General features: G+C 42.7%; 1 protein-coding gene across 6 annotated transcripts in view; it reads right to left on the bottom strand.

Annotated features, from left to right (window-relative positions):
- Positions 1-16,970, bottom strand: part of robo1 (roundabout, axon guidance receptor, homolog 1 (Drosophila)) — a 307,514-nt gene that overhangs the window by 29,843 nt on the left and 260,701 nt on the right. For 5 of the 6 annotated variants that reach the window (XM_040130248.1, XM_040130252.1, XM_040130250.1 and 2 more), the window contains 7 exons: positions 11,942-12,099; positions 7,845-7,965; positions 6,458-6,596; positions 6,149-6,276; positions 1,814-1,822; positions 711-835; positions 303-474 (listed from right to left, as the gene is read on the bottom strand). In XM_040130248.1, the coding sequence (XP_039986182.1) occupies positions 303-474; positions 711-835; positions 1,814-1,822; positions 6,149-6,276; positions 6,458-6,596; positions 7,845-7,965; positions 11,942-12,099 (852 nt within the window). The remainder of the gene's footprint in view (positions 1-302; positions 475-710; positions 836-1,813; positions 1,823-6,148; positions 6,277-6,457; positions 6,597-7,844; positions 7,966-11,941; positions 12,100-16,970) is intronic. The other variant, XM_040130249.1, reaches the window with a different exon arrangement.

Raw genomic sequence — 16,970 nt, 5'->3', positions numbered from 1 at the left:
AAGGAGACATTAGCCAGTGTGAAGCCAGTGAAGCCAAATACTGAGCCATGGTCTGGGTGCACAGGCACCAGAGAGTCTCTACCTCTGACAGGAACACATTGAACAGGCCAGACCAAACCTCACAAACCTCAATTCGGATATTAATATGCTCTGCAGTAGGACCACGGAATTTCAGATGAACAGCTTTATCCTCATGAGCCGAAGATCATCTGAAATACCAATAGTCATCCACTCGGTGTTGCTCTAAATCTCTCTCAGGCTTTGCTGTATGAAGAAACTGTCTTTAAAGGAGGGCTGCTTACCATCAGTGACCTCTAGCAGAGCCTTGGTGATGACACTGCCAGCAATGTTGAGGGCCTGGCAGCTGTAGTATCCCATATCTGAGCGTTCGGCATCAGTGATGGTCAGATCCCCAGTCTGAGATACAGAAAATCGGCTGGAGGGTTGAGGAGGCTGGTAGGAGAAGAGCAGGTTCTGTGGGGCATGAAAACAGATCACATTCAATCAGACTTTTATTTGGCTAGAATATATTAACTGGACAGGTTGAAGATTTCACTCCAGAATGGCATATGCATGCAAACATCTGTCTTAGCTATCTAGTGAACTATGCCTACAAAATAATTCTTTCCAAAGCTTTGAATGGGAATGTTTTTCAAACGGATATGTAGCATTTTGAAATGAAAAACTTTAGCATTGCTTATTTTGTTTACCTGACTGCCTTCCCGCTGCCAGAAAATGGCTGGCTGTGGGTTTCCAGTGGCCTCGCACTGGAAGGTGACGGTTCTGCCAACCCCAACCACCTGGTTCCTTGGTCTCACCACAAATGCCGGGGGCACTAGAGGACAGTCATGACAATGGTTAACCATTGAATAGACAAACACGCCAGTATATTATTATAGCTGTCATAATATTACAGATACAAGTGGTCAGGGTTATTTCAATGAAAGATGAAAGAAATTTGACTGCAGCTCTGGTGCTTGTATTCAAATCAACACTTAAGGATACAGACTCTCTTTCAAAACTTTGCATAGTATGTGCACAGCAGGTTAAACAGTGCGCTGATCAAATTTGAAATTCAGGCATATTATAGATGTAATGAATAAAAAAAAAAAACAGCAGTTACTCCGATACCCCCTCATTTGCATGGGCAAGGGCATGCACCGTTAAAATTTACATGGAAATGGGGAATAAATTTGAGCCATCTGTCCATGTGACACCCTCCAATAGCACAGGTCTCAACCAGAACGAAGTATCCATGCATCTTAATGACAAACTCCATCTCAGACTAAGTGTGGTGTCATAGTCCCATGTCACCCATGAACCTCTACAGTAGACATTAGGCCTTGCTGGTCTAATAGGCCGTCTGTGTGAGAAGACGGACCCTGAATGTAGATGTCGAGAGGCAGGCCAGTTTACATGATCATTTCAAAAGGACTATGGATATGTCCTCAAAAGTATTAAATCTCCTAACATTTTAATCTCCTTTACAGGGGCCGTGCTATACATACAGGAAAGCAATCTGAAAGCTGTCATTTGAAATACAGACATCATTTGTCCATGAATAAGATGGGGTGTTTGGTAATGCATTAAAGGGGTAAATAATAGAATGAAATGAAGTGGCTTTACCTTGGAGGCCCAAGCTGACCATATTTTTACCCATTAATGTCCTTTTGTCACTGTTGCCCATGACAACAGAAACATGAGTGCTGATTGGAGGGTGGAGAGGTGATGGGAGGAGGATGAAGGGGGGGTTGTGACAGCTTCCTGTCTCTGTCAGGGCGGTGAATAGGTGACGGGTGACATTTCAACTTACCAGACATGACTAAAAAGGGAACAAAAACACAACAACAAAAAACCCATAGATGAATAACTAAATAATAAACAGCATGACAGAGAAAAGAGATAAGAAAAACAACAATGTGACGTCCATGAGTACAAATTATCAAGTTTTTATTATTCAGTGGCATGTCATATTTCACCGTTGACTCAAACTCTAGGGACCACATGATGCAGACAGCAAAGAGTGATTACCATGAGTGATCAGGAATGCATAAAAAATGCACACACATAAGGAAATCGACTGAAGAGCATCTGATTCTACCTTCCTTCTTACACTTAGGACATGCTCAAGGCAGGAAAAATGCTGGATTAAATAAAACAAAATGACGAAAAAGATAGACAGTACCACGAAACACACACGACAGATGTTTTATGTTTACCAACATTATGCTTTGTTTACTTTTTCCTCCCTTTCCAGGTGTTGTGTGAATGTGAACATCCCTGTACCCTTAACAAAGTTTAAAGCACCCCAAGGAGCAGCTAGATCACAGTCCCTTGAACACAGCCTTTCAAATGTACACCCAGTCCATAAAAACACAAGGTGAATGTTAACTGTCACTCTTTGTCCATAAATCTCCCCTGGCCAATCACTCACCTTATCTAATCTGTCTGCTCCAACGGCTCCCTCGGAAACATAAACGCTGTCAGTCAGAGTAATGACCAACCCCTCCCTCCTCCCCCTGCCTATCGCTGGCCTTTAAAATGCAGATAAGACTTACATCAAACACTCCCAGAAGAAGACGCTCACCGATATCCATGTGTGAGAGGCTCTAGCTACACACAATCGTGAGAACATACACATCCACAAATACACAAACCCCCTGCAACACCTACACAAATCCATTCATGTGTGTCTAAGCCTTTAATTAGGTAACCCTACCTCTCCCATGCTGCTGTGAACACAGTTGTGGACCTGGAGGGAGAGGTGAGCCTTAAATCTGACCGGGGTACTTTGTTGTGGGCTTTCTACTAGCTTACAGCGTAGAAGGGAGTCTCTATCAATAAGCCGACCAGAGTGGCAGAGGAAAACACACTGAGCATTGTGCCCTCCAGCCCAATAGGAGGCAGGCTACGTACCAAAGACCACAGCAGAGATATTAATGGGGATTTGAGTAGTGCTGCTACTGAATCTGCCTGACATCAGCACTAGAATGTGACTGCATGCAGAGGATTTGGCATGATTAATAGTTGCTCCCATTGGGAGGACTGTAGCATGCTTTACATATTTTGTCCCACTCTGAAATTTTGTATACCGTTCATTAACTGAAATGTGGTTCTCACAAGTTTGTGTTACAAGAAGAAATACATGATGAGGGTTTATTAGATGGTTAAGACAAATTAAATTCAGATAGACAGAGATAGAGTGACACAAAGCATCAGTTTTGGCACTGTACCAGGTTTTGGTTTTTATCATCACTGTAACAGCACACAGACTGCTGACAAGGGAGTTCCTCTCTTTCACTCTCTTTTGGCACCAGTTCCAAGTCTCCTTCCAGATCCTTTACATGGGTTATTAGCAATACTGCTCTGGGGAATACCATTTCATTCAAGACCTTTCTAAACATAAATCACCGCAAACGGCAAACTTAACCAGCTGAGAAATACCATAACACGTTGATTTTCTGAATTCTGTCCAATACAGTCTGAAAAACAATGTATTTACATTCCTGAGGTTTAATTAAGGTTCAATTAAGAAAAGACTGTATAAACATTATCTAACCATACCAGACCCAGATAAAAATGCCTTTGTCTGTTTCTTAAAACTTTAAAAATACACACACTCACATTTACTCACACCCAAAGCAGACTTCATAGGTGAACAACCCGTCTCACAACTACATTCCCATGTGGCTTAGATTAATGATTTTACAATGACACTATAAATATGGCGAGTGACTTGGCCAATTATATGTTTCTTCCATCAATCAATGAAATATTTTATTTGACATATTTATAAGTCCAAAGGAGGCGCAGTAGACTGACAAACACATGTGTAAGACAATGATTCACTGATTAAGTTCGTAACGTGAGCAGAGCACATTGAAAAAAAAATAGCCCAAGGTGCCATTCACACAATGTTGACTTTGTTCATTGACAATCTCACCATGGAAGTCGTGAAAATCCCCCTCTGTCCACACAGAGCTGGATTATTCTCATAAACTGTCCAGCTCTTAAAAGGGATTTGCTTTGAAGGACAATATCTTCAATACTGTGTGTCTTGCTATATTTCTCATATCATTTACACACAATATATTGCTATGATAAGCAAATTGCATAATAACACTGCAGGGAATGACTTCTATATTTAACCATTTTTTAAAAAAACATCCAATTTTAATTCAGTTTGTTTTATCGTCCATTTACATATCAGAGCAGATTAAGCAGAAAAACTTGAGTTCAAAGAATATTTACATTAATTCCACTCTAGCCTATTTTACCCATTTTGTGGTGTAGTTCTCTCTGCCAGCCGTTCACCACTGAAATTATTTTATTCAGCTGCTCAGTTATTCTTATGCCGTGGCTCAGCAATCTTGCCCTTCTTTGACTCTTGATGTAGGGCGACAGCATTGCCCACTAAACCCACAGACTAAACTCGTGCCCCCCACATTACTGTTGTCTTCACTACTACAGCGACAACTTACTACCTATACATCGTTTCTGCTAGTTTGGCCAGTTTAGACCTACAATTACTCGTCTTTTCTTTCCTTCCCTTTGCCCACATCTGTAATTAGAAGCATGTCATTTCCGGGCGTGGGACTGTGGACTGCTTGTCTTTAATTAGCTGGACTACTCTGTGCCCACAGCCTCCCTGGCCTCCTCATGTCCTGGTCTGGATGAAGCTCAGGGATCTGGGGAGTAGATGGAAATGGTTCTAGGAACTTTGAAAGCTTGGATGTTCAGGCCTCAGCCAGATTTAACTGTGACAGTAGAAGTCCTATGATTTACGTTATAGGACTTGTCCTTTAGATCTATGGAAGAGGTTCTTCTTTTCTGAAGTGTTATCAATTTAATTTAATTTAATTTGGCAATGCTTTTACTTCAGTTTCCACACCTGTCTAGCTCTTATTACATCTGGGGTTGAAAGGCATAATGTATGAAAAGAAGGTCAGTGCCTCGATTCTGCATGAAGGCATCAGGGAATCGGCCTGAGGTTAAGACATTTCATTTCCACTGAGGACAAGGGAGGTTTAAGCATTTCAAATATGATTCTAAGCCAGGAGAACAGCTTATTGAACCAGTGCATCAATATTGTTCCCTTTCATTAACTAAGCTTTCATCGGGGAGAGAGAAAGAGTGAAAAAAGGCAATAAGAGAAGAAGATCAATTGATGGGTGTATTGGCAGGTGTGCCTAATCTTGCTCCTCCAATCTGTGGATTTCTGTCTTGAGGAGAAAATCAAGAAATAATTGCCAAGGGTAACCATGTGAAGATGAAGTATCTGTGTTTGCAGGGTGGGGGTGGGCAGAGGAATAGAATTGCCTTGTCTCTTTATATCTCTGCCAAGCTGACTTATGGGAGTGACATTAATATGACTGACCACACCACAGAAACACCTCTCACCCTGTATCCTCTTCACCACAATCGCCCACAGCCCCAATTCCCAACCCATTCTGCATCAGTGGTGAGCCGCTACCAAGACCAACATATTCACTGTCCTTCCATTCAATCCCAATCTCCCATGCTGTCAGCCTCCTCCTTCTTCCCTTCTGTCTTCTCTCATCCGACTCCCAACATTCTCACTACTTTGGCTTTAAATAGCCCCTGTGTTCCTCTGACTCTCAGGAGGGTTTGGGGGTGATCCCAGCCCCCAATTCCTCTGAATGGCTTCTTTCTGAATGCTCACACTCTGTGACCGGCTGCTTTATATTCCAACTGTGTTAATAAGACGTCCAACGGGGAGGGCCACAGGAGACTCAGAGATATTCCATAGGTTCACAAATAGTACTGTACGTCTTAAAATGTGAAGGAAGACAGGCCTCCGGAGATATGCCACTTGTGTAGGGCAAATGAAATCGATTGCTGTTGAGCTCCCATGTGCATAGCTCTACAGTTGTTATGGATTTTTTCTTTTCTTTTTTATTAGAAATCAATCAGCTAATTGAGAGAGAATAGTTGAAAGTGATGACCATGTAGCACTAAAGCTTAGGGCTATTAGTGCGATGTGGCTGAGCTAAATTGCCTTTGAATCAAGCTGCACAATAACCCAAAAAGGAGAGGAATTTGGAATGGCTGTTCATGGGACTGTAAATGAAATATTTTGCTACCTTCACAGTATGAAACTGAGGCCTATACAAGTATTCTGTCTTACCGTGGACGGTGAGCGTGGCCGATGCCTCTGCCTTGCCCACCAAGTTCTCTGCCACACAGGTGTAAGAGCCTACATCAGCTGAGGTCAGACGACGGATCTTCAGGGTGTGGTCTTCCCGAATCTCATATCTGGATTAAAACGGGTTTTCGTGTTGTCAAAGTAAAATTTGCAAAAAACTGTATACACAGACATACTCAATGTAACAAGCATCAGCTGACAACATAGACAAAGGTGTGGAGTGGATCAACCAAAGACAGGGAGAGGGTGAGGTAGGATGGTGATGAAAGATGAACAGTTGATGAATCATACCTTCCTTTGGGCAGGTCACCATCGTCTTTCCTCCAGCGCACGGTGGGAACTGGGTCACCACGGGCCTCACACCTGAACTCTACACTTTGGTCCACTAACACCACCTGGCTACCTGGGCGACGTACAAAACTGGGACGCTCTGCAAAGATGAAAACAGCACACAAATTAAACATCGCAAAGCAGAGAATGATAATGTTTTCATTAAGTTAAAGTCATAACATATTTAGCTTTGAATCCTTCATTAAATCTTGGTTTTGTGCTAGTTAGACTTTAACTTTGAAATTAAATTGAAAGCTAAATAAATCCCAGTGGAAAAAAACCTCTCGGAGAGAAGCTTAAGTTAAACCAATTAGTTTAAGTTATCCTGGAAGGGAAATGATGAAATAATGGAAATAAGCTAATTGCATTTATATACAAAGACATGGTTGATGACACACATAAGACAAAAATACAGTCTACACTATAGAGACTAGACAGTACACTTAAGTCACAAGACAAAACAGGCCAGGAAACAGTCACTACTTTCTGGAACGGTATATGAATTTAATTACACATGACAAAACACTGGATTAATTGAAGACAGGACACTGCACAAGAGCTGGAACAAATCTAACCCCTTTTGTCATTTTGTTAAGCAGAGCAATCTAAAATCCAGTGGCGACTCTATCCGTTCACCAAACCCCAACGGTACAGTGTCCCGATAGCACCTCCAATGTTTATTTTTTAGATTTTGTAAGGCTTAAAAACTCTCAAAGCTTTCAGTTGCTCTGAACACATTCCTACACACTCAGGCCCAAAAACTATCAAGGGTGGTTTATGATTAACCAGAGTCTCTGGGTTGCGATACTCTCTCATATGGACAAACACAAAAGCTTCGAGCTGGCCTCATTCCAGCCCTTACAATATTATTTCAGTATAATTATTTATCTTTTCGAAACTGCCTTTGTTGTTGTTCCATCTGACAGATTATAAGAGGTCTCTGAGGAGAGGAGGTGGAGGAAGTGAAAAAGCTGGCGATAAAATCAGGAGTCTGGACTTGCTCTCTGCTTGGGACACAGGAGAGTATCAGGGTCAGAGGTCACTCATGGTGAAATAGTGTGCAGCTGGTGAGAGGAGAGAAGCTGCTGGGGTTAGTGAGTAGGATTCATAGTAAGGTGTGAGATTGGAGGTCATCTCACACTCTATCTGATAGAGGTCAGTGACACCATTTAGTTCCCTGGGTGATAGACAATCAAAACTTAACATCTGGATTCTGTTTCTCACTGCAGACAAACAGAGAAAAAGTGTGTGTGGATGTGTGTGCATTTTTGTGGGTTGGATGTGGACAGAAGGCAAAGTAGACAACAGATTGAAGTACTCTAATAGAGAAAATAAAAGGGTTAATTACCAAGCACTGTAAGTTCAGCTATTTCACTTTCGCGTTCTCCAACCATGTTTGTGCCGACGCACACGTACTTCCCAGCATCACTTTTCCGGGCATTTGTGATCATTAGCTTCCCTCCACGTATCTGAGGGAATAAAAGAGGAGGTGAGAGGCTAAACATGGAGAGGAAAAACAACAATATGTTACAAAACATTTCCTTATTGCTCTCAAGAATGCCTGTGAGCATTTACTTACCAAAAGGCCATTAGAACACCATGATAAAATTTACTCACAAACACATAATGGCTTGGTGCTAAAGAGTTTTTTTTTTTTTTTTCAAATTGAGTTTTTGCACTGAGCTTACAGAGACAGAGACCTGGACTACTTTATTTATATCTAGTTTTGTGCTTTTCCCACTCAACTTCCACCTGAAGCCTAAACCACTATCAGTCAGCCTGCTTCTCCTCAGGGTAAGCCGAGCCAAAGAACACTTTCCCAATCCAACACAATCACAGGTCCCTGAGGGAACACCTGAGGCACTGCAGGACCGCAAGCACTTTTCCAGTCGCATCAAAGAACTTGAGGACAGTTTTGTCTATTAGTGTGTTGGGAATGTTTTAAAGAATAGGTTTCTTGATCTGTGTGAAGACAACTACAAGTGAGAGCAAGCGAACATACATTCAAGCACATATGAACAGCACACACAACCAGCAGTGAATGTGTGTTTGTCCAGGTGAATATCATGTCAGTTATTTCCCAGGGCTTTGATTACAGGCCAGAGGAGGTGCTTTGTTCTCAGGCAGTCAGAAAGGCAGCCCAGGCCCCAGGACAGGCCCCTCAGCCCCTCTCTCAGCTGACAGCCATGCCAGTCAGTGCAGACACAGACAATAGCATGGTGCACCAATGATCTCTGCGCCTTGATGGAGCTTAAGGTTTTAAATGCACACATCAGCCTGCAAGACCGAGACCACCACCTGCAAGCATGTAATCGAAACCCTCATTAGGGAGTCACTGACAGAGAACTTGACACACAATATTGCAAAAATCTGCTTTCCCCGTGACTATCATGTTAAACCCAAGCCCTTCTACATGTGTATTCACTTGCAAGCTGTGTCTCAGTAAGTCTACATCACTGCACTTCACATACCCATGCAGTCAAGTTTTCATCACTTGCACATGATGAACACACTTCAAACGCAGTGTAAATGGATTATAGTCTTTGTATTTTTATAAAGTTACCAGGGGAAGTCTAAGATACTTGAAGGATAACTTTGCAACTAGACACATTCTTGTGGTTCAGAGGCATTCCTCTGCCCTTCACCCCTGTTTAATATTCATGGTAAAAAGCAGGAGGCAGAGGGACGTGAAGAGGTTGTGGAAGGGTGGCTTATTTAGGGTCCCCTATGGTGCTGGAGGGGTTTGAAGTATCATTGTGTTACTGTTTGTTTGAGGAAAGGTTTAACAGCTAAAACACTGTGACACTCACAAAGGCCCAAGGTCAGTGCAGACCATACAGCAGAGAAAGAGGGGGGCGCACTGTTGGTTCCACAGGGCTTCAACATGAGGATCCACTTAAGGGCCGATCCACTCTATCCATATGCTTACCTCTGTGTGTCTGTGGCAGTTTCCCCATTCTCCACGGGCATATTTGGAGTGGCAGAGCAGCAGGGACTCTGAGAGCTGGCTAAAGTAAATGGATGCAGCAGCAGCCCTCTTTTTCTATGCCTGCATATCCTCTCTACACAACACAACGGAGCACACATGCTGCTGAAAGCCCCGACAATCTGACCATTATCCCAGCATTACATGGAGATGCTCTATCCTGTTGCCTTTTGTCTCATGTCATTTGGCAATGCTGATAATGCAAAAGCCACTGTTCAGCATGCACTCTGTTGGTATTCACACAGCAGTTCATTTTCCAGGCTGATAATTACCCACAACTATTGCACAAAAGGAGGAGGACAATGTGCTGCATTTTGGCCATTTATGATGCTGCCGACAGACTGTTGCTCTGAAGACAGACAATGGTCTAGGCGTAAATACTGGCATTTTTCCTTTTTCTGTTTATCTATCCTTCCCCTCATTGTTCCTGAAAGACCTGTTAGACAAAGTTGAGAGGAATGTGGCCAGCTGCTGTGAGTGGCACAGCGGCATTACAGGGTAATAGACCTACTTCACTTTTTATGGCTCAGTGGGGAACTTTTCACAGTCACCCAACATGAAGCCATGAATATATGCGAGACGGCACACAGCAAGTCATTGGCGTTTACACACAGCTGACTGAAATAGATAGAAAAACAGAAGGGTCCTGTCTGATGTGTCTTTCTCTCTGAAGTTCACTCGCTGCAGCCGCCAAAGCCAAGCTGAACCATCCCAGTAAACTGCAGTGCAGAGAGATAATCCCCATTGCAGGTGGTTAGGGACCTCGCTCTGATCACCAGTGGTCACCAAGGAGACTGCATGTTCCAGCATGTTGCATGGTGGAAGGAACACAACAATGTAGACTGGATGAGGGTGCCCTTTGATGAGCTCAGCTGTTCATCACATTATAAAGATTCCACCCTCTGCTTTCCTCTCTACAGTCGCATATTTACTCTGATCAAATTTGCTGTATCGTAAACGAATTTTGACATTGCCCCATGATTGTCCTATTTCTACCAAAACTTGATCTGTTAACATGGGTGTCCACAGGACATGGTCCAGACTCCCATCTATAACCACAGCCGATTACACATACTTAGATGGTCATATACGATGTCTAGACCTAGTTTAAAAGTGGTCATTTGGGAACACTGAGAGTGTGAGGTTTTGTGTTTGACCGGAGGTTTACAGTGAGCAACACCAGCTGTTAAATCAACAAGACCCTGTTTTCAGTTCCACAGAAGAACCAACACTGCTGCAGGCTACAAGGACACAACTCTGGGTCATTTAGGCTGTGTTACATACGGCAGTGAGAGTAAGTCTTCACTTCCACCATGCCGGGGGTAGAAATTATGTTTTTGTGGAAATGATTTATAAACAACAGAAATAGGGTGTGTGTGTTCAGTGGGACTAAAATATAATTATGGGAAAGGCCATGTGTGCGAGAACCATACAGGGATGCTTTGTCCTCAATGTACCTCACCTTCAACACTCCACAGGTACTTTCGCCGTTAGATAATTAGAACAACTAGCCCAGGCTGGATTTCAGTACTACGCTACAGGCATACAATATGGAACATCTTTATTGGTACCTTATATTTACTATCTGTAGAAAAGTTTTGATTTTCCATGGCTATACTGTGAAGTTAGGCATCGTCAGCACTTAGGGGCCAGACTATTTAATTGCGTGCAGTCATAACCTTAAAACCCAACAGTCAGATTTGAAAATGGAGTCAAGAGCCACTGATAACTACCTCCTTCTCACTACCTGCTTGTGTTAGCTGAGTGCTGAGTCAGAGCCTTTACTTCACTAAAGCACACATCCCATCCGTATAATCAAACACAACTGGGAGTCTCTTACCGCATAATGAAAAGGACTACGGACACAAAGTTGTGTTTGGTCGAAAAAATTTGTGCTAGGATTATTCAAGGCAGATCGTTAGTAAGCAAGCATGTAGAGCTGATTGATACGGCAGTGCTGGCGGTCTGCTGTTTTAATTAAAGCTGAATAATTGGAGGTTTGGTTGTAAATCAAATGTGGAGAGTTGTTTGAAATCTGCAGGCGCCGCTGCTGCTGAGTACAACTTTCTCCTCTTTGATTTCGGTCAGCTCATTTCTCCCTCCTCATCTACGTTTCTCCTGGTTGATTTCATAATCAATGCACTGCTGCTGACTAATGCAGCAAGACTGATTCTATACCTCAGTCATTAAAGGTTGTAGCCACCAAAATGGGCTGCTTTTGGTTTGGTAATTGCTGTATGTGAATAGTGAGCCAAACAAATCAATCTTTCAACAAACACTTAGTTGTTAGTAATGACTTGACCTGCATCACTGGGTCATTCTGCCTCATTCATTAAACACATCATCCTTATCTACAAAGCAGTCTCCTAGCATCAATAAATTATGCTACATGTCAGCAATTACAGCAATTACAATGTTAAAGTCCCTGCAGTTTACAGAAAAAAAATCAGTCTACTTACAGTTATCCTCTCATCTCGGTCATCAATGTTTATTCCATCTTTCTTCCATGATATGGTGGGTTCAGGATGTCCACGTGGAGGTTGACACTCCAGGACTGCTGGCTCTCCTGCTGCCACGATCACATCTGCAGGGTTTTGTCTGAAGTCATCACGTAGAACTGCAAGAAAACAGAAAGAGGAAAAAGAAAAATTTGACAAAATGTCAGTGTGGCCTCTTTTAGGAAAGGAACAGTTAAAGAAGCAGATGATTGCATTCTTAAAAAAAAAACACTTAAAACTGTTGCTACATTAATAAACCCAAAGGCAGCTAGTAAAACAGCAGTTAAGGTGTTTTGACACACATAATTTTTTCTGCACAGATGTCAAAATGTTGGGCATACATAACTATTGATTTACTGCACCCAATGAAAACTGCAACAATCCCATCAAAATTTCTTCAGAGCATACAGTATTGACTAAATAAAAAAAGGTGTTCATGGTTTAGACCATTGCATATACTAGGCTTCTCCCACATAACATTACTGTCAATAAGCTTTACAACAGCAATGATGAACACATATTTATGCCCATTATGATCTCTAATAGCAATGACCTTCCTCTTTGTTGACCGAACCAAACAGACCCACATACAATCAAGCGCACACACACTTCAGTACACGCTGATTATCACCTCTCCATCATCGCTTCTTCATCTCTCCCTGACACTGTATTTACATCCCTCGCGCTAAAACACCCATGCTATCTTGACATAGATGAAAATCTACATTAGATACAATCTACCATCGCCGCCTTGGTAAGGACTTCGGTGGGATATGATTCTTATTTGCATTGATTTTCCCCAGTAGAAGCGATGTAAAAAAAGATGACACAGCCGTGGATTTTCATTATTCAGACATAAGAGGTCCACAGCTTCTCATTCCTAGGTCTAATTTGTTCTAACAAATTTGATAGTGAATAGATGGGAAGGTTTATAGAGATTAACTGAGCAATTCCGATTTTCATTTGGGGCTGCATCCAAAACTACAAAACCTGGCTCACCTAAAATCATTAGTCTTAACCCGCCTGTCTTACCAGAATATCACATCAATATCATTACTAACTGGTAGCTGCAACAAATCAGATCAATGCATATCTATATTCTGAGGGGCAGAGGAACAGCATATCCCTGGACTCCATACCTCTGGTGTTAAAGATAAACTGGAGGTTTATTGAGAGGGGAGAAAGTAATGAAAAAGCAACAAGCTCACTTCTGCAGACGGCGTGCCAGTAATCATTTTCTCAGCTCCACTGCATATACATATAAAAACATATGAAAACGGAGCTTGTAAATTTCAGGCTGTAATTCAGGCCACACACAAAGTATGTGAAGTCGGTGCAATTTGTGCATGTTCATTGTTATCCCTTTGTATGCATGGAAAAGTAATGTGATTGTATGCTGTGAGATATTTCTTCTGTGTTTTGGGCATAAGACTCAGCTTTTACTGTCTATTGTCTCACGCTCCTCAGTTTGCTTTAAAGTCACCTCAGTCACAGATCTAAGTCCGGCGCACCCCAGGACCCCTCACCTACTGACAGCCAACAAATTCCTAACTAAACCCTTTAAGCTCTTTCTGTTAGATACTACTCTCTGCTTCTTCTGACATGGAGTGGGAATCCAATCCAACAGCAGGGACCTGGCTTTAGAGGGAGATGGGCGGTAATAGCTTCCCCAGTCTTTTGCCGCATGGCGAAACACACACCTCTTCATGTACAGCTGTAACATTACCTAGCCTTAATTCTTAAGCATAGGAACAGTATTTATGAGAAACAAAGCAAAAGGATTCATCAGATATTTTGTGACCCATATGCTGTTGCCAACAATGAGGAGGCGGCATACATATACAGACAAATACACACTGTGCTGTACACAAATGAATAATGATTATGTGTGTGATCCGCTAAATTTTTTTGATCCAACTCAAACTCAGTAGTGCAGCTGTGTGGTGAGTGAGCTCATTTGGTGCGGTTAAAAGCAGATACAGTCATCCAGGAATGCAAATGTAAACACTAAACATCCGATCCATTAGAGGACCATCTCCATCTGAAGAAACACTGTCTACTTGTATCAGCAAAGTCAGCCTGTTCTGAAGCTCGTTATTGGAAAGGTCAGCCTCGAGTACCAAGGTGGGCAAAACATCGAAGAGCTGTAACCAGTCCTGGCTCAGATAATATCAAAAAGTGCATTTTTTATGTTCAAAATCTCCCCCTTGTTTTTCATAAGTATAAAACTGTAAACATCCTGCAAGCGATGATAATGATTGAGCAATATCCTGTTGATCAAGAGTATGTACACTTAAGAACTTAACAATGAATAGTGTGTGAGCGAATTCATGTTTTTCCTGCATGGCTAAGGCAGGGCCTGTGATAAACACTGGTAAGTGAGCTCAGTAACTTTAACTGTGACATTAAGTGCACCTCATCTCCTCTCAGTGGGTCTCTACCTCCCATGCTGGCCTCACTGTAACTCTTTCAGCTAACATCCAGATGCATCTGTCCCCCTGGAAAATGAAAAGGAATGTGTGCGGAGGAAAAGAGGGAAAAAGGGATGCTGTATTGACTAGCTGGAGGCCAGAGGGAGAGCTGGCATCGTCCAGTGTTTACACCAACAGCGCAGTGACCTCCACCCCTCCTCAACAGCACTCACTCCCCCACCTCGCTGCCCTCTCTCCCCCTCCAAACCAACACCTCTCTGTTGTAAACACAGCTGAGTGCAGCGCAGCAGACAGCCCCGAACATCTGCGCAGTGGAAAACAAAATCCTTTGGGATGGATGCAGAGTGAGCAAGAGGGAGCAAGATGCAGCTAGACAGTCTGTCACACAGACAGACGGACGGACCCAAATCTAGATGAGGTACAAAGCCCCAACTCTTCTGCCAGAAGCCCTGTCAGATCCGGAGCTGTGGTGGAATTGGTTGCCTCTGGCCCCCCTGGTTTAAATAAGGTATCCAGAGTCCCTCCTTCCTGTTTATATACTACATAACGCCTTGCTCGCCTGACTCCCTTACGGTTCCTGTTCTGGGACCCAGAACTGGTTGAAAAATGGGATAGAGAGGCTCTCACGCTGTGTGCTGTCCTGAAAGCGTGTGTATTTGTGTGTGTGGTGTGGTCTGTGTCTGTGTTTGGGATAATGATCCTACTCTACCATTCTGTCTCAGGCTGAGCCTGCAGCTGTCCCCTAGCAGATAATATTTCCTTCGCTATTAACAGGGAGGCCAAACTCATTGTGTGTGTGTGTGTATTTGTGTGTGTGTATAGAGAGATTTTCAGTTTGTGGCTTAATATGCGGAAATGGGCCAAAGTCACAGGTCCCAGCATGAAGACGCCTCTTTGTCCTTCCTGGATTTGCTAAAATATGCTGATGATGGGATGAAACAGGGTGAATATCCGGACCTGGACAGATATCAATACACTTTATCTAGGTAAAGGGAAGTATTCTGCATTGCATTTCCTCGTTTCTTTATACATCATATCTCATCTGGCGGACATGTCTCATAGCAAGACAAACAGATGACTGTGCATAAAACAACCACATCTATCAAAGCAGAGCTTTAGTTTGCAGTGACAAGCATCTGTTGGGCCCTGCCAAGCCAAGTCTAACCACACTCTACTGTACTGTATGACAGATCGCTCCCAAGGTCCACAGTAGCAAATTGGAGCTGTGCTGAGGCTAACGCAATTATCTGCCATCATTTCTTAGACCCAAACCCTTTTTTAAAGGTCAGCTGAGATGGCTGCTCTCAGCTCTGAAAACTCCCAGGTTCATCACCCCCACAAACTATCCACCCTCCACCCACACACTCACACACACATGCACACGCACAAATGCACATGCAGTCTTTGCCTCAGGAAATTGAAAACAGATGTTTAAATGTCAATTTAAAATGAGATTCCCGTACTGCCCCTCCAACGTTAATGAAAATGAAGACTTAATGCCACACACAAGTCTGGGTGGGAAGATCAGATGAGCTTTGTTCTGAGGAAATTAAACCAAGTACAACAAGCTTCCCTGCAAATCTTTAGAAGGATACAAAAACAGACCCACTAGGGTATTAAAGATTTATCAGAAGGCACCCAGAGTCAATCCTGCAGAGACAGAGAGCACAGCATGGGTCTCGCCTTTGGCTTTGGATTTTTCCTTGAAACAGAATGGACCTGGCCAGCCCCATGAGGGAAGCAGAATGAATGATAACAACAGGGATGGGGAACAGTAGAAGTGCTAAATAAATTGGAAGACAATCTATCTCTCTTCCTTTTTGTCTGTCCTCCTGGGTTCCTGAAGGTAGTTTTGCTTCTTTTAAACAGAACAAGTTTTCTCTGTTTGATTAATGAGCTGCCACAATGTCAGGCTATCAGGGGTCAAACATCATCAAATATTACCTGAGGATATAAGGTAGGGATGAATGGACAGTGCAATGAATACCGAGAAAATATCAAATGGCTAAGCAGCTCCAGATGTTCTTGGTTATATGCAGCTGCTTCCAGCCCCAGCTGCAGTAGAACTGGTCTTTCTTTCCTATTTCATTTTGCTCAACACTATGATGCAGTGACAGGACAAGCTAATGTCTGAATACTGGCAAAATATAATTGAACATATAAGAAATAGGTCAAAGCGTGGATGTTTCAATTATTGTTGACATGTAAAGAAAACTGTCACATATTCACAGTAGCCGAATCATATTAACATCTGCCCCATTCTGGTCAATGACAGATTTATATGTATTATAACAGGGCTTACGCTGGATGAGCGCCCCTCCGGTGCATTTGTACTTACTGTACCACATTTTTCCTGAGTGTTGTTTATGCCGTAAGCAAAAATCGGCCTTATTCACAGTGCAGCTATTTTGTGTGCAAAGTCCTTCCATATCGATGCTCTTCACCTTGCCTCCAGCTCTGTCCTGTGGGACAAACACCTCTCATTCTCTCCCACTATGTACCTCCCACTTTGTCTCTAAATTTCTCTCTCCTCTCAGCATTTGAACCCTTATCTTGCC

Source organism: Xiphias gladius, chromosome 7, assembly GCF_016859285.1.
Source record: "Xiphias gladius isolate SHS-SW01 ecotype Sanya breed wild chromosome 7, ASM1685928v1, whole genome shotgun sequence".
NCBI lineage: Eukaryota > Metazoa > Chordata > Actinopteri > Istiophoriformes > Xiphiidae > Xiphias > Xiphias gladius.
The sequence above is the reverse complement of the archived record's forward strand: the minus strand, read 5'-3'. Positions and strand labels throughout refer to the sequence as shown.